This window comes from Sylvia atricapilla, chromosome 4 (genome assembly GCF_009819655.1).
Source record: "Sylvia atricapilla isolate bSylAtr1 chromosome 4, bSylAtr1.pri, whole genome shotgun sequence".
Lineage (NCBI taxonomy): Eukaryota > Metazoa > Chordata > Aves > Passeriformes > Sylviidae > Sylvia > Sylvia atricapilla.
The window spans coordinates 47,342,195-47,360,475 of record NC_089143.1 but is presented as its reverse complement, the minus strand read 5'-3'; the positions used below and the strand labels follow the sequence as shown (position 1 = coordinate 47,360,475).

General features: G+C 38.7%; 1 protein-coding gene across 1 annotated transcript in view; it reads left to right on the top strand.

Moving 5' to 3' along the window:
- Positions 1–3,632: 3,632 nt before the first annotated feature.
- EGF (epidermal growth factor) overlaps positions 3,633–18,281 on the top strand; it is a 54,771-nt gene continuing 40,122 nt past the window's right edge. Inside the window, exons 1-4 of the mRNA XM_066317806.1 lie at positions 3,633–4,383; positions 13,094–13,225; positions 16,712–16,911; positions 17,848–18,029. Coding sequence (XP_066173903.1) covers positions 4,257–4,383; positions 13,094–13,225; positions 16,712–16,911; positions 17,848–18,029 — 641 coding nt within the window. The 5' untranslated portion in view covers positions 3,633–4,256. The remainder of the gene's footprint in view (positions 4,384–13,093; positions 13,226–16,711; positions 16,912–17,847; positions 18,030–18,281) is intronic.

Below are 18,281 nucleotides of genomic sequence, written 5' to 3'. Positions count from 1 at the left end.
CTGCTGTGCAACGGGCAACTGGAAAAGATTACTTACAGTAACATTTGGTTTTCAAAAAGCTTTCATGATTTAAAACGCCACTTTTAAATTAATTTAGTAATTAAATTAAAATATCCTGCCAGCCAAATATAATCTCCAAACTGTTGAAGTGATGAGTGACATGCTTGAGGACAAAGCCAGAACGGCCATCATACCTCAGGAGGAGATTTCAGACATTCCTGCTTTTAGAGATGACTAGAATATGCCAGTCTCTCATGCTGTGCCTCTCTCTGGTCTGACAGTCAATTCAGTATTGCATAATGTCCCTTTTGTCAGAATTACAGATGATGCAGGCTGAACCTGCTGAAATGACATTAAAAGTACTGAATCAAGCACTGTCATGTCAGGGAAAATACAGTGATCAGTCAGCCCCACACTGACCCTGAGATCAGGCCTCAGCAAGTAGGTGTAAGGAAGGCTTAGGTAATTGTTGGGTGATTTTTTCTGAAGACTACGAGAAATCCCCAGTATCATCACAGAAGTTGCTTGTGTCAGTCAGCTGCTTCTCTGGTGGCAATACCTTTTCTGGCAGAATGACACATACATGGGTGTCTTGTCCCAGGGGCTGGCAGATTTTCTGGGACCTTTGGAGAGGTTCTGGCATCTGTTTTGTGGAACCTGAATATTCCTCACTGCTCTGTGCTATTTGTACTAGAGATAGCTGCTACACGTTTCCTGTGCTATGTCAGTGAATTCACGTTTAATAATTAACCTGTGTTAGTGGAAATTTGGATTATGCTGACTATAGAATATAACTTTAACCACATCAGAATATGCTTAAGGCCAGAATTAGCATTTCAGAGGCTGGCAGAAAAAGAAGTCCAACTGCTGACGAGCTAGTGTAATGTGTAGTGAGCAAGAATAAAAGCCAATCTATGATTTAAACAATGTGATTATAATACAATGTAGATAACGAAAGCACTGGGAAGCTGAGCAAAGACTGGTTCTTCCACAGTTTAGAAACAGTCAGAATATACTGTTCTTCAACTAGACCAGCTGTTTGCTAGCTGATCTTTCCCAGCTTTAGCAAAAAACCCTTCCAAAGCCAACCAAGATAGTGAGAACTCCGAGTGAAAGGGATAAAATGTTTATTTGTTGTTGGTTCAAAAGTGTCTTGAATCAGCAGGTCAAATTCAACTACGTTCTTCACATTTGATGAACTGGCATGATTTTAAGATCATTTGGACTGATTCTGCAGTGAGCCCTACAAATTAGACTGTTGAGCTGTTTTGGTCTAATTTATCATGTGAGTGACAGACTAATGTAGATGACTGCACTTGATACCTGCAGGTGAGCACAGTAGTTTTCTTTTTAGAAACTCATTTCAGTAACTTCTGAAATGCTGAATGATTTCAGGTGTAAAGGAATTATTATGAGCTATATGCTGAACCATTTGGTGAAAAATAATATGCTTTGAAAGTGTAGTTCTGGCACAGCCTGATGCATATAATACTTTATTGAGCACTTTATGGGTTGTTATAGGGGGTGATTGGTTCTATCTAGTTTCAAATGGGTAGTTACTTTCTTTGGCCTAGATCATATCATATCATGATATCATATCATATCATATCATATCATATCATATCATATCATCATACTGTGGGTTTGGTAGCTAGTTCTGGTCCAAGTTAAATTTGGGGTTTAAGGGTAGAAAAAATTAATCCCACTATGAAAATGTTTTTCTTCTTGTTTTTAAGCCTTTCCTACACTTCTAGGATGGTAAAATTCACAGCTGGTCTCTACCTGGCTAAAGTGAAGGATTCTCTTCTTTCAGAAAAGGTTGTTGTGGTATTGGCATATCAGACAGTTCTGTATTTATATTTAATTTAGAGGAAAAGAAAAAGAAATTCTGGGATGTGTCTTTGGCTGTGTTTTGTGTAAAGGCAAATGTGGAAATGGAGCAGTGGGGGAAGATCGAGGATGATGTTTGGAAAAGACAGCGTGTGTAAACGAGAGACAAAAAGAATGTGAGACAGAAATTATTTCTGGGTTTTAAAAGGAAAGGTAAACTTATTAGCTTTGTCTCCTTCAGTGAGTTCGTCTGAGTCTGCTCTGGAAGAGGTCAGAGATGTGCTGGGATGGCCACCCTCACAGTCTGGCAAACACTGCTGGTGGCTGCTCACAAAGGAGTGACACATTCCTTTTAAACTGTTAGGATTGCTTGCTCCTAGCTTGAACAGTGAAGAAAATTGTGTGAAGAGGAACTGATGACTGCAGAATCAGTAAAAGAGATTCTTATGGAACATACCACAGTTCCTGAGCAGGATCCTGTAATCCTAGATGGGATGGCATTATACTGTGCTTTCACATTGTTTGCCCCTTTTGTATTCCCAGGGACTATTTGGAGAAGCAAATGCTCTTTGGCATGAGTCTGGCCCTGCATAATTTACATTACTGTTATTGTATTTTATAGCATAGCATGTGGGGTAAAGACTCGGTTCTGAACAGAGTATATGGAAATGTGGCTGCCATTTGTCAGTCTGGATTTAATTAGTTGCAGTGGATGCAGCAGTGAAGATTGAGAGACCAGAATGTGCCTGCACACAGACAGAAACATCAAGAAACAGTTACTTTTAATGGAGAGTGGCCCAATTTATAATCAGGTTATAATCCTATTTTCTGACAGCATAAGTCTGGACTCTTATTAATTCAGACAAATATGCGGAGGGGAGAGGAGAGGGAGAATTCTGAGAGACAGAACTCATACAGGTGTAGGTACCTTCTGATGGTGCTGCTGTATCCAGCTGCTATGTTAGTATTCATTCCAGTACAACACTCCAGAAATAAAATTTTTAAAAAATCAATGGAAATAAAGAAGTGACAGAACCAGGTTATCTCACAGTAGTTTGCTCAACAAAGCCTGGCACAGTCTACCATTTAAACTCATGCTTAAAACTCAGCACATTCAAAATTCAGTAAATCTTAGAAGCATCAACTTATGTTTGTGCTCTAGAGCTTTGCTGGCCTAGGCTGATGGACTGGGAAAAAGGAGATTTTTTGAGTACTGAAGGACTACGTGCACTTAGAATTTATCTAGTTTTTTATACCTCAGTGGAACAGGTGTAAAAGAGCATTGCATCCTGACAGCAGCCTTGTGCAGCACCAGTATACATATAAATGGCTGCAGCATCTGTGAGCGATGCAGGCTCAGAACACATTATCCCAGTCTCTGACATCAGGTATTCTTCCGGAAATGCATAAGGGCCAAATTGTTGCATAACGCCAAACCTGAGAGAGAAAGTTTCAGTTCAAGATTACAAACACATACCCTGGATCTGAATTTGACCTTAAACTGACTTGGATTTCCAGTAAAAATATATCAGAGAAACCAGAGAGATATTTCCCTTGCTTTTTGCATGAAATATTTTGATGGCAAAATTTGTTTCTGGTGATAAAACAGATGATGATATTAAGAGGAATGCAGCTAATTATGATTGAACAGGAATTGAATACATTTGCCTACAATCTCTGTGGAGAAAAACTTAGCTGGCAAGCTGCAGGTACTTCTCAAGCAGGAGGCGTTGCTTTTCTAAAGAGTCTGTATTTATTATGGGTGGCTGGATATCTGCATGCTGGCTCAGTTCCCTGTAGTAAGGAACTGACCACATTACTATTTGCAAACACAGGGTTCACTCAAGTGGTACTAAAAAGAGAAGAGGTGGGGCAAGCAGAGCTTTAAAAAGAAAAGAGGAGTCCATCCAAGCCTGAATGTAAAAAACAACCGCGTTTCGGAGAAGGACAGTACCTGGGGATTTTGCTCCCTGCACTCCACTGAGAGCTGTGCTGAAGAGTTTTCTGAATTCTCTGCTTTTAAGGTTTAAACAGCGGCTTTGTTGTGAGGAAATTTGAAGTGATCTTTGTGAGCATAGCTTTTAAGCTGTGTTAAATTTGTGGCAAGAGTGTCAGGCATTTCATACTTGGCTTCCAAAAGAGGAAAAAAAAAAAAAAGAGACGCAAGAGAGAGAGAAAAAAAGGCCTGATGTGTGTGGGGAAGAAATCTCCCAGGAATTTCTTCAAGGTTGTAGTCAGACACAGTAAAGTCTAAAGTGACAAGAAAAGCAAGGCAAAGATAAAACTTGAAATTTTGATAAGATGCCTGAGTCTAAAGTGGCAGATTGCAGAAACCTTTTGGGATTACACATGCTCATCTTGTCCTGGATATGAATGAATACAAGCTAGTTTTTCTCTAGTGACAGCTCAAAAATACCCTCAAGATTATGTTTCTCTTCCTTGTTGCTTTTTTGCCTGTAGTTTTTAAAATTGGTTTTGTCAGCCTCTCAGCTCTGCAGCACTGGAACTGTCCTAATGGATACAGACTAAAGCCTGAAAACTCTGCTTGTATAGGTAAGTTGCTGAACATTCCCAGATTAACAAAACTGCATTTGTATTACCTTAATTTAGCTTTATCATTTTCAAAGAGATTTTTTGCAGATTGCTTGTGTGTTTATCAGTTTTGCAGAAATGATACATCAGCTTCTCAATATCTGTTGCATTTCAGAATGAGCAGAACTCCTTTTTTGTTTTTTCTTTCAGAAATCAGCACGTCTGTTGGTTTAACTATCAGAAAGCAGAATAAGTTTTCATACTACCATTAAGACATGTGAACTGTTCTCCAGTTACCCAAACTTCTTGCCATAGCTTTAGTATCTCTATAGTTTCAGTACATGAGCATGCGTGCATTCATGCTTCAATATATGTAAGGTTTGAGTAAAGGTGTATTTTTTTATTTCTGTATAAATATGTAGTGTTATAATGATTATGTATTATTATACATTTAGATGTGGGCTAGATAACTTTAAAAGCTATTTTTAATATGCTTATTATTGCACGTAGATGTGTGTACTTATACTAATAATGCATCTCATATAATACATGAATAGCAGGTGTGCTTAATACTGTGATAATGAGACCTGGGAGAAATGCACAACACTAACATTACTGTAATCATCTCCAGTGATTTGGAGCATGTAAAAAGCAGGTTCCAATTCTTTACAAAGTGTAAGACAAAAGATGACAGAACTCTTCTCCCTCCCTGCTAGCACAAGGTCCAATTTTTTTCGAGAAATCCAGAGCCAATGAAGTTGTGAGCTGTGCTGTTAGGAGATGAGGACATGCTCTGAAAGTATTCAAGCAACTCCTCATACTTAGAGTTAATGCTTTTGCCTTAGATTCCTTGGGCTTCAGAGGCTCTGACTCAGTTCTTGTCATGAATCTAGTAATGTAATAACAGGTGCTTCCTCTGTGCTTTCTGCCAAGAAATACCATCTCGTAAGCAGAAAATTGAACCCTGCATGTTAAATGCTGTCATATTGAGGGGGGAAGAGATGGGCATTTTTTGTGTACAAATTGTAGACCTGACTGAGGTTTGTCTGAGAGCCAAACACACCTTGAGTGCTCATACCCTCATGCTTCAATTCAAATGATGAGCACACTTCTGAAATTGATCTCCATATTACCACCTCTCACTATGTTTGCTTCACGTTGAAAAGCACTCTCAAAGTGCACAGACTGGACTGCCTTTATGCAAACTTAAACCAGAGGGTGTTCCTGTAGGGATCATCTTCCCTCTCTGCTGTTGGTGGCCATTTGGCCCATGGGATCAGCCTAGACCTGGTTCTCTGTAAGTTCGTGCTGAAATACATGCAATGTGTATGCCATATCCTTAACAACTGTTGCTCTTTACACAGCCTTTCCAATAGATCCATTCCATTTGCTAGCATGTATTTAACTTCCACGAGCTGATTAGGGTGTTCATTAGTTATGGTTTCTGCATTACTGGGTTACCCATTTAAGAACTCATATGTAATGGGAGAAACCTGAGATGAAGTGATTTGTTTGGCTATTGTTTAATGAGTCAAACCCCACTCTAAATATTAAAATGCAAAAGGCTGCAAAGGCTCTTTTTTCCCCCCAGTGGATATATTTTGCATATTGATGCATGTTGCTCTTTCATTAATGAAGACATAACCTGCCCTGCATTAAGTCTTTTCTGTTGAAAATTAGCTGCTGTGTGAATGGAGGACTTCAGATAAAACACTGAAACAGATTGGCCAATAGCTCAGCAAACTCTCCAAGAAATAGCAGCAGCGGAAATCTGCATAAGGGCTGGCATTACTGTGACATACTCTGAGCAATTCCATATGACATAGAATAAGTGAAAAATGAGATTCATTAAGGCAATTTTCCAGTTACAGACCACTGGATTACAGGGGATTAAGCAAAGGTGAAATTCTGACATGAAATGTAAGACTGAAGGATGCTTTGGTGTAAGGGATTTCCTTTCCTCTTCCCTCCGTGTACTGGATACACAACTGGTGTTCCAAGCAGAAGTGATATTCTAGTTCAGTAATTATGTGAGACAGAGGCTGCAGTGGAAGCAAGTGGCAGGAAGCTGGAGGCAGGCTTTGAAGGTAATACTGGAGATAAAAGTGGTGAGTGGGAGACATGATTCATTCCACTGAACTGTGAACAATGACAGCAAGCTGAATCGTGGCTTGGTGACTGTTCTTGGCGAGCTGTAATAAATACACCAATTGCAAAATGTTCTTCATCATCGGAGGCTGTGGTGGCAACCTGCCAGCCATAAGGACTCCCCTGAATTGAGAAGGTGTCTGCTCTTTGTTAGTGAACTGTTACAAGTGATACTTGCCAGAATGTGTGTAGGCTTCTCCAGATCTGTTTTCCACACTGCGGCTTCAGACAAAGGTCTAGGTCATCTTCTTACATTGCTAAATAGCTCACTCCTTAATTAGTTCCGTTTAGTTCTATGGATATTCAAAGATCAAAGGCCTCCTCATCCTGTGGAAGTATAATGAAATCTAACTCTAAATGTCTCACATAATTTTATACAGTTATTTTAAGAGCAATTTTTTGAATCCTGACTTGGTATGACAAGAGAGAAGGGGCCTTTCTGAGGGGCTGTTTGTCCCAAAACAGCAAGGCTTATAGGAAAGAAAGTATGGGAGAAGAGATCACAAGGTCTGAGCAAAACTAGTCTGATGCATGAATGCATCAATATATTGACAAGTTATGGTAGAATTGGAAGCACTTGTGTGATTTTTGACATGCCGCCTTGAATTAATAGCTTATTTTAAGATGCTATGAGGACTGTGGATCAGTCACCTTTAATAACTCATCTCTTGTAGACTGCAGTGGAAACAAAGAACCTTCTACCTCTGAAGAAAAATAGTCTAGCCTACAAAGGAGCTGTTATTCCTTCCTTGGGTTTACCCAGAAAATATATTATCTTCTGGATACTGCAAGACTGGAGGTGTACTTTGGTTTCAGGGCTGACTTTATATACTGTGTAAGTTTGAAAAATGAAAAAAAGATAGTAATTTTGAAGATAAAGATACCCAACCATATGGGGAAAAACTCTTGGAAGAAGGCAAAACAAAACCCGTATTTATTGAAGTTTTGCCTAATCATGGGTTCTTAAACTCAGCACATCTCTACCAAATTCTGACATTAACAGCTCAGACCCTGTCAATTCTACAGGGCTAACGTGCTGCACATTCCTACAGAGCTACAGCCTGCAACTGAAGGTGACAACTGCAGCTATCTAGGTCAGCTCTTTTGGCCTGATGCTTCCTTCTGTGTGTCAAGCTTTACTCTTTTCTTTCTTCCTGTTCACCTCTCCCTTACCACGGAGATTAGGACTATTACTTTATTACACTTTGTTTTACATCTTTAAATTTTCCTTATTATATAAATCTTGTCTTCACTTCATTCCATACAGCCTTCTGAAGACATGCTTCTAAAACTACTTGTCTGTATTCTGAGAAAAATCAAATGCCATAACCTTTTTAATTCTCCTTTCTTTCCTTGCAAGCATCTCATAAGGAGCAGTAAGAGCCAATGAAATGGGCAACTGTTCTCTACCCCTGTTGTGACAGGGATAAACCTGATAAGATGCCTCTGCTTCCCTCTGTATTTCAGAAGAGTTACAGTTGAGGTGTGTTTTTCTTTGTTTTCAGTAGTTGTTTTCCAGCTAGTTCACTTTGTATACTGGCTGGGGGTAAGGAGTTTGTAAAGAGTTTTACCAAATAGTCAGGAATTCTTGAACAGGGGTCTGAACCACCGACCAATTCATGAGAAGATTCACAATCAGCTGGATCCAGCTGCATGTGAGCTGTAAAAACTTGGACCAAAATATGAAGGAGGAAAATATGTTACAAGAAAAGACAGAAATGGCATCACCCATCACATGATGCTTAATATTAAAGAAGGCTAAGGGGCAGACTCCCAAGCCAGTGACTAATATTGAAAAACCTCATTGTTTTGCCCAGTGTAAAACAGCAGTTTAATGAATTTTGTATTATTTTTTAAAAACCTGACTACTTTTTAGTATCTAATTTGAAATCTGATTTTAAAGGGAGCTGGATGAGAGTACTTGATGATATTTCATGGCCTCCATCATTGAAAGGCAAGCCAGTAACAATACATCTGAAGTTGCATGATCCAGGAAGCAGAGGTTTATTTTGTAGCTACTAATTTACACGTAGACTGTATTTCACATAGAATTTATTTCAAAGGTAGATTTTTTTTTTCTATTCTAGTTACCAAACACTTGAGATCAGAGTCCAGAAAGGAAAAAAGAAGATCCTGGGAATCTTTGGGGATCTTTTCTGCCCTTTCTCTATAAGATGTCTACAACTGTTTTCTAAATTGCATTTCAATTCTGAATTTGATTCTATTTTGTACTTGATAAATCATATGTTCTCACTTGCTGCCATATCTGTGATGTGGTCATCTCTGGGTTGGGAGACACCAGGAGCTGTAACCCCTCATTGTATTCATAATGTATTTCTTACCATCTTACAAGAGCATTTCACCTCTGCCCTCTCAAAAATTGTAAATTATCAGGTTGTATTTTAAACCTCATTTAAAAACTGGAGATAAAAGATACTGAACTGTGCATCATCTATTTCATTGTGACCTGCTGGTAGCTGGAGGGTCTTTCTCTATTTTTAGTTAATTTCTGTTCTTTGAGGTGGATGCTTTAAACAAAAAAGCAGTGGGCTGCTTTCCTTGTCAACCAGATGACCTTTCACGTTCAGCCTTGTTGAAAAGATTATGGTGGTGGTTGGATACAGCGGAATGAATTAATCACGAGTCCAACTCAACAGGAACCAGATTTGCATGAGGTTATTTGAGTGTATGTATCTGCACGTATACTTTATGTATATAATGTATGTATTTGGGGCCATAATGAAATTCAAGTTCTGGCTCACTGTGGTTTCTCTGTGTCCCTGCCAGGCATACTAATGCTTCAACCTTCTGCAACCAGAGCCTTTCTCAGGACTCTCAATAAAGTAGTATATTTGTATGCAAAGTCTTTGAGAGCTGCCAACATCGTGATGACATGATTCATCGTTTTTGCTGATTCTCAAGGCATTTTTTGCATAAAGAAGCCTTTGAGAACTAAGCAGAACCTCATTCTTCCTTTCAGGACTGGCTGTCAGGGCACTGCAGACAGCTTTTGTGTTCACTAAGCCGATTTCTTTCACAGGGTAAAGTTCCCACTGGGGGATGTGGTTGCCAGGACACGTAAAACAGCTTCAACAGGATGCAACTCCATGCTTTCATTTGGCACTAAAAGTGCAGATGAAGGCACTGCTAGTTACACCTGATGGATGATTTTGTGATTGGGTTCTCCTAAACCTTAAAAACCAGACTTTTTTGTTTGTTTTTGCTTTGGGGTTGGTGGTTTGATTCATTTTTTGGTTGGATTTTTTTATTTTTCTGCTTTTAAAAAAGAAGAGAGGGTGTTGAGCATAGGATCCTCTTCCATCATTAAAGCCATAAAAGCCAAACATTCACAGTGCTGTAGCATGTTTCACAGTAGCCCTGTGTGTGTCTTGGTTCTTCCTGCTTACCACTGGAGGGGCACTGTCCTGTGGCTGAGTGCCTGTGGCCACTGTGTCCCTGCACTTTTACTGGGCAGTTCTTCCATGAGAGCCATTCTTCAGCTGGAGAAGAATGGCTTTTCACTACCTGTGAGATTTGCTTTACTATGTGAATGTTGGTGGTGATGAAAATGGACAGGTTGATAACTCTGAAATCTTCTCTCCTGTAGCCTGATCAATCAGTATTCTTGTTCTTGGAGAGTCAATTTTGTACACTCATATAAAGCTGGAAAAGTCCCCCTGGAAATAAAGGGTCATTCTCCTTTTACCCTGGTCTGTTGCTCAGTAACCTGTGTTTGGTAAAGCATGTCTTCCCAGTCTGACCTTGACTTTAGAATATTCACTGCCTTCAGGGTTTCCCCTGGTAGCTAGTTCCCTTAGCATGATTCACCCTTCATGTTAAAATGTGAATTTTAAGTCTGAATTTGAATTCCCTGGCTTTAGTTCTCAGCTATCAGTGCTTGTTAAATTGTTCCTGAAAAAGATTATAGTGTCTTTTGGAAAATCTGCTACTTTTTCTTTGTGAAGGTATTAATTTGTGGTGCTTAATCCTTCTTCCAAGCTTCTTTCTGATAATCTAAGCATTCTGAGCTCTTGAATTTCCTTGCAGAAAGGAACTTTTTATTACCTTCAAATCAAGCTTTCTATCCTTGTTTTATACACTTTCTAATTTTTCATGATCCTTTAGCAACCTTTATCTGAGAAATACAAACAGCATGCAAATATAGTCTGACCACTGCCTTATACAGAAGCAATTTTTTTACTCACAGTCATTAATTTCTGCTATGTTCATTTGTGTCATGATTTGAATTTTTTTGCCCAGTAATGTGCTAAGCAGTCAGCTTTCTGTCCAGTGTGAAACAAATCCTTTTCAGAGAAAGCAGTCTTTCAGATCCAATCTATAGACCAGGCCTATTTTTTTAATTCTTATTTAATGTGCTCTTTATTGTGATTGAGTAATAGCTCATCAGTGGTTCACATTGCCTAATCAAACAACCTCTCTCTTTAGCAATCCTATATCTGCACAGTTACCTTTTTCACCCATACCTGTGATTTCCACAGAAAAATAACTTCAAGTTCATTTAGCAAGCAAGATACTACCGTGATAAAATTATATTGGCACACATAAACTACATTATCAACACATTCTCACACCTGCTGTGGTGCTGATGGCTGGATCAGGTCAAGGGTCCAGCTTAGTCAGTCAGTTACTTGATTTAAAAACCGGTGGGTGAGGGGCGTAGTGGCAAACAGTGTTCATGTGTAACGCTGACAGCAGATGGACAAGGAGCTGGGGTCATCAAAGCTCCCCTTTTTGGCTGTCAAAGAGCCCTTTAGCGTCACTGATATCCAGGCAGTGTTTGCCAGGAGTATCTAGTTTTGGTGGTGACCTGAAGCTCATGGTGTCTGTAGCTCATTAACATACTTCTAAGCCCATCAAACCTTCCTAGAGGGGATTTGGAAGCGTTTCTCTTTTAATGCCGTGGAGAATGGAATGTACAATCCTAGTACATTTGGGAAAATATGCTCTTGAAAGCTGATTGTTTGAAGAAAATTGTGGGTTAGAATTAGAGTCCTTCATGGAATTATGCTGCTGAAAATGCTTCTCCTTTACCTTCATAATCTGTTAAACAGAAATCAGTTGCATGTGCTCTGATTACATTTCATATGTTGTCAAATTAGTTCATCTGCTATTTGGAGCATGAACTTGTGGGAAAAACTCTGTAAACAATATGGAAGCTTTCCCCAGTTAGTGCAGACATATTAGACAGCTGAAAAGCACTGACATACTTTTTGAACACCTTTGATACTTGGGCAGAAACCCTTCTTGCTACATGCAGTTTCTTAAAGCAGTTAAGGAGACTGGTTTGCAGAACCATGGGATATCAAAGATCTGGTTAGGTTTCCCTAAGTTACTGAGAAAGTTTCTTTCCAAATCTTTTGTGAGTTGGTTAAATTGCTGTTCATTGTAGTCAAGGTGCCCTTCTTTAAACTAAGGGAATTCTCACGTAACACACACAGACCTAGTTTGGGGTGTTAATCCACTCCCTTTAGTGACTTATTCAAACGTATCTCCTTAAAACAAAATGCGTTGATTCCTTTATTCCTGCATGTGGCAAATCACATGATAAAATACAGAACAAAAGCTACTGACATCAACTAGAACTTGGAAGAAAAAAGCTGTTCCCTAGAGCAACCATCACACAGTAGGTGAAGAAGGAAAGTATACAAGAAATATACCACCATATGGTGCTATCAGCTGTCAAGTACCTTGGGAAGTTACTATCAGATATGTTTGTTTTCAGCAGGAACTAAAATTTATCTCAATTTTGTGGGATGATTATCCATGGCACTGTGAATTTCTTTTCCCCTTAGCATAAGCTATACTCCTCAGTGGTAATCTCTTTTTAAAAAATAGATTCCTTTCTTTAGGATTTAATTAATTGCCACTTCCTCAAGCCCTGATAAAGCAGTATAAATACATCCAATATCTTTCAATTCCTAAGGGTTCCAGCCCAACCTACCCGTTAAAAGCCTAGTTTCTAATTAATTTGTTCAGTGCCTTGGTTTGGGCTTGTTTCTGTTAGAGTACAGAGGGAATTTTTGTGTTTTGTAAATCTGTTTGAGATTTGACTCAAACAAAAGTGAGCTCAATGTTGAACTCAGTGCTGTGACAGTCTGTTTTTTGCTTTGCTGTTTTGAAAAATCTGTTAATTTGTTGGCAAAGTTATTACTGTTGAAAAGGGGATAAAGATAGAAGGAAGCAGCTGCAACCAGCATTTGCATAGCAAATAATAACACAAATCAAGACAAGTCTGTTCCTTGTGTTTGAGCAATTAGAGACCAGTGCCCAGACACTAGGCAGAAGGGTAATTTCCCTTGACAGTAAAAAAACCCACCCAAATAAAACCCGAACACCCTCCAAAATCACTGTGACTGTGACAATGATAAATTAACAACTCTCCCAGTAATAATTCTGAAACCAACACATGAAGGAATACAGCCATCCTCATTTCATTTTTTTGATGATGGGAATTTTGTGACAATTTATTATTAGATAAGTTTGTGAAAGGTATTCTTTCTTCTTGTTCTTTCCTAATTTTGCTAGCTGAATTTTCCTGATCTTTTTCAAATATCTATTTCAGATATTGATGAGTGCCTTGAAGGTGATTTGGGAACCTGTGGCCAAACCTGTATCAATATTCCAGGGTCGTACATCTGCTCCTGTTTGCCTGGCTACTCCTTGGGTATGGACAAGTGGTCTTGCTACGTGAATGGTAAAGACATTTTCATTTTTGGTAACTGGAAAAGGGCTTTAGAGATTCAGTTAGCATTCCTTTTCGAAGTTAACCATGCCTGCTGGTCCCTAATGGCCAGGGACGGGGGTTCTCTGGTTTGCTGACAAAAAACCTGCCTCTGCTACTGTGTGGGTAAGTGGTAAGGCCAAAAGTGGATGCCACAGAAAAATGATGGTGAAAAATATAAACTATGGTGGTGGAAAGATGAATGATCATATGAAAACAAACAACTAAACTAAACAATTACTTCCTGTTTGCCTTCTCTACCAGTTTAAAACTGTAAACTCTCTTATCCCATTCTTACTTCCAAGAGGACATGGCAGAACACAAGATTCTGCTACCTTGACTGCTTTCAGTCTGTTGGCCCTGGTGTCTTTTTAGCATGTTTAGGTTCTATGGACAGTGCTGGAAAAGTAGAAGCAGAAAGTCCTTATTTTTGGTTTCATCCATTGGCAGTTAACACACATGAGTGCTACTCATGAGTGCTACTCACATGAATGAGTTATTTCTCTCCCTTCCTCTGTCCTGAGTGTATAAATTGATTTTTAAATATGGGAGATGCATTTAAAAGTTTTTACATCTTCTAGGAGGAAAATATTTGCAGTTACAGTCTTTGATTAACCCTCATTTTGTCCTCAACTGATGTACTCAGGGGAAAAAAAAATAGTTGGGTTCTATTGATTGGCTCAACTCTATATTGCATCTAGACTATGAGGTGGGAGTGCTCTGAAGTTCATCTCTTACCTCTCCACTTTGGCTTCCTGAATGCCTGGCTTTGGTACCTGTCTGAGATACACCATAGCTCCCTTCTGACCCAGGACCTCAAGTTTTCTATTTTCTGACTAGTATTTACCTGGGACTATCTTGCTAATGCAGAGATGGGATGTGACAAGGCACGTTTCTTACCCGAGAAATGGGAGCTGTATTTGAGTCCCTATGTGTGTAGATTTTGGAACCATAAACGTAGCCAAAAGTATTCTGTAGAGCTCCCAAACTGTCACCAACACAATTATTTTAGTCCAGGCCCTAGAATCATCATAATTATCAGCAACATGTAACTCACAAAGACTCAAACTGGATTTTTTGTGGTCCTGCCTAAACATCCCTAGTTTGTTTGCAAGCTCTCCAGTTCTGAACTGAAGTGAAAACAAACGTGTTTCTTCTCAGTGATATTTGTGCACAGCTATCTTTCAAAGAACAATCTTCCTTTCATATTGGAGTACTTCAACTTTTTAACATGTTATTACTAACATTTATAGTAACAGCAGAAAGTGGCAGATAGAGCTACTGTGATTGGTAAGGGACCATTAAGTCAGGTTTAAACGCTTCTGCAGGGGATACACCAGGTGAAATACCCTCATGTTTTAAAGACAAGAAAATCTTTGGGGCAGATATGGTTTACCTGGTAATTAAACTCCTGATAAAAATTGAGTCCTAAATCTGACTGGTGCCTCTGCAGTTAAAGTAAGGTTTGTTCAGTTCTTATTCCATTTAGAGCCCTCATTCACAGTTAGGGAATTCAGAGAGTGGAAAGGACAAAAGGGCAAAACCGAAGTGTATAAACATTCTTGGTTAACTAATTGGCAAAAATACAGGCAGTAGCTGTCAAATCCCTTAGATAAATCTGCCTGGCTACTCTTCAGTAGGTGTTCATTTACTGTTACTTCAGTGTTAATTTACCATTTACATGAAGCAAGTATTCATTGTTCAAATATGAGGTTGCTCAGTTCAAGTAGAAGCAGAAAAAGGGAGTAATTAAAATCCTGTAAGCAGCTGCTGTAATTAGGTGATAGCCTTAAAATTTGAGATACAAAATGTTCTGCTAATAGAGAAACAGTGTGCCGACCATCTTCCCTGTGAACAACACAAAATTACATCTTGGGTGCCCATCAGAACTTTCTTCACAGGGAGAAATCAAAATTTGTCTCATTCCTCTGCTTTTAAAGGAGAAGTAAACAACCTTGCAACTATGAAGGAGAAGCATCTATCTAAATGTTGTAAAAGTGGTTTTTGTTGAGTTTAAAGTCTTGGTGTCATGCTAATTGTAAAGACATTTAGTTAAAAAAAGATGTGAGCCTTGTCAATAAGCAGTTTAATTTTCAAAAGTATATGTGTAAGAAACTGGTGGTAGTGCATCTTTGATGGCATCCATTCCTGATAAATGGTGAGTTGCTTCTTCATTCTGGAATAATTCAGCAATGGATTACGCAGGCTTGAAAGCTGTCATTCTGTTGGGTCTATATCCATAATTGCACTTCAAAGTCAATTGGTTTGAGGACTACTTGTATGCCAGGATCTGTTGTTTCAGGCAACCATGCTATAAAATTCCAATGTTACTAGGACAATGGGATTTATGTTTTGTGTGGTTTTTTAGTAATAAATTAAAGAATAGACTCGATATCCACAAATATGTGTATATATATATATATATACAAACCTAAAAGAAAACAACAAACTCATGTTTATTTTCAAAATGAAAGTTAAAATGTGTTCATTAGATAAGAACTGCATTCCTATATGCACTTGACAGACAGCCTAAATGAAAACCCTTGTGGTTTGGAAATGTAGTTCAAGTTCCTTGAGCAATCTTAATTGTAGTTAAGGTTCCTTGTGCAATCTTAACTGTGCTCTACAGTGATACCCTAAAAAAAATGAAGATGATTTGATAAAACTGAATCAGCCCCAATTATTATGCCATACTAATTGTACTTCCATACTTATCACCTTGTTTTAAGGTTGCATCAAGGCTATTGGGACCATCCTAGCTGCTCATCATTTTCAGCCTCACTTGGTTTTCTGGAGTATGGGGCATAATTGGAACACCCTTTATTTTGACATATTTTATGTTAAGTCACTGTTATACTCTCACCCTTTGCTCATTACAAATAGAGGTTTTGTCTGGAAGAAGTTGTTGCTTTTGAGCTGTCAGAGTTTTAAGTACAGGTCTTTTGTTTTCCTTCAGCTTTTGCAGTGCAAGAAACCTCCCCAGTGTCAAATTTCTTCCTTTGCCCTATCATGGGATCTTAAATTTCCCTTTTTGGATAGTTAAAGGGAGACTCCAGGCTACCTATCTGTGATAAATTCTTGCTATAGCACAATAGTTTGAAGTGATCTTCAACTTGGGGGCACATGCATGGCAAACTTCTTTCAACCTCATTTGGCAAGCATGCAGCAGTTGTTCTGATCTCTGTCTGGGCTGTAGGATTTGGGATAAGTTATTACAACCACTGTAGTTTCAGTTTTCTAACTCAGATTTTTGCCATAATTTTCGGCATTAAATGTGAAAGACCATTACATTTGTACATTACTGGTTCTCTGTGATACACCTAGAAAGTTGATATTAAGAAATGAGACAGCTAAACCTTGAACTTTCTCTTTGACTGGTGTGCTACTAATGAGAATTTAATGTAGCAAAAATACAATGATTATAATTTAATTGGTCTCACTTCATTTTGTCTACACCAGATCCAGCACCATTCCTGCTTTTTAGCCATGGAAGTGCCATCTTTAGAATTGACACTGAAGGGACAAATCATGAAAGACTGGTTGCTGATAGTGGTCCATCAACACTTATGGATTTTCATTATATAGAAGAGAAAGTGTATTGGGTAGATTCTGAAAGGCGACTGCTTCAAAGAATTCACCTAAATGGCACAAAACAAGAGGTAAAGTAATCAGTTCTTTGGAATTCTTCCAGTTGATGTAAACCCTCTATGGAAACCATCTACTATTTGGGTACAGTTCTGCCTTTACTGTTCATTGATTAGCACTTTTGCTATCCTGAATCCAGGCTGTTTTACTGGCATTCACATTCAGTACATACAGTATTTTCTGTGGATCAGGTGAAGGCGAGTTAAAAATGGAGATGAAATTCAGACAAACTAAGGCTTTGTAGATGTTAATTAATGTTTCTATCAGTTATAGATTATTCTCTGGCATTACACCTTTGTCTTCAAGATTATTGTAACACCAGCTGACACAAATGCTATGAGAAAAATGTGCTTGAATTCCTACTCATTTTTTCTCAAAATTTTTATTGGTTTCTATGGTTGCATAAATGCTTTTAGCACTTTATTCCTTGTTCAGAAAAAACTGTACAGTTCATTGCATCTGGCTGATTAAGAAGGGCAGACAGGCTGTTGTTGCTGAACTTTATCACTGTGAGAATGTTCTTTTGTTGGAGAGATTGCCAGAATCATTTACCTATGTGGCGTTTTCACTCATGCATCTTCACTGATTTTAAAGGATCAGTGTCCAGCAGCAGTATGTTAGGAGACTTCCATCTGTAACAGGCTTGGGTGCTTCATAGTGTGCCAAATGTGAAAAGTTGTAGCTAAATATTAATCCAGTGTACTTCTTGGGCAGAACAGTTTTTCCTTTTGCAGGGCGTCACCTGTTCAGAACAGGTATGTGTGAGTGCAAAGACCAAATGAAAGTGATGAAAGAAAGAGAAATATCTACAGGTCTGAAAAAAAGATGAAGCAGGCAAAGGAATGAACTGGAAGGTTTCAGCTGGGCATTCTATTTCCTGTAACAAAAGCCAGTTTTAGAGTAGTAATTAGGAATCCTCATGTCAACTCTTTTTTTTCTCTTATTTACAGAGACTATGTTACATAGACAAAGGCATTTCAGGATTTGCTATTGATTGGATAAACCAAGACATTCTTTGGGCCAACAGACAGAAAGGAACCATAGAAGCAACAGACATGAATGGGAAGAAACGCCGAGTTCTTCAAAGAGCTGTTGGTCGTCCCACAAGGATTACTATTGACGCTGAACAAAGGTAATCTTATAGGAGTTTGTAATTTCATTGACATAGATTCCAAACATATAAAGTACTATGATTGTGGTTTCATGGAATCACAGAAATGGGTTAGAAGATACCATAAAGGTCATCTAGTTCCAACCCACTCACCATGGGCAGGGACACCTTCCACTAGACCAGGTTGCACAGAGTCCCATCTGACCTGCATTGAGCGATTCCAGGGGTGGGGCATCTACAACTTCTTTGGGCAACCTATTCCAGTGCCTCACC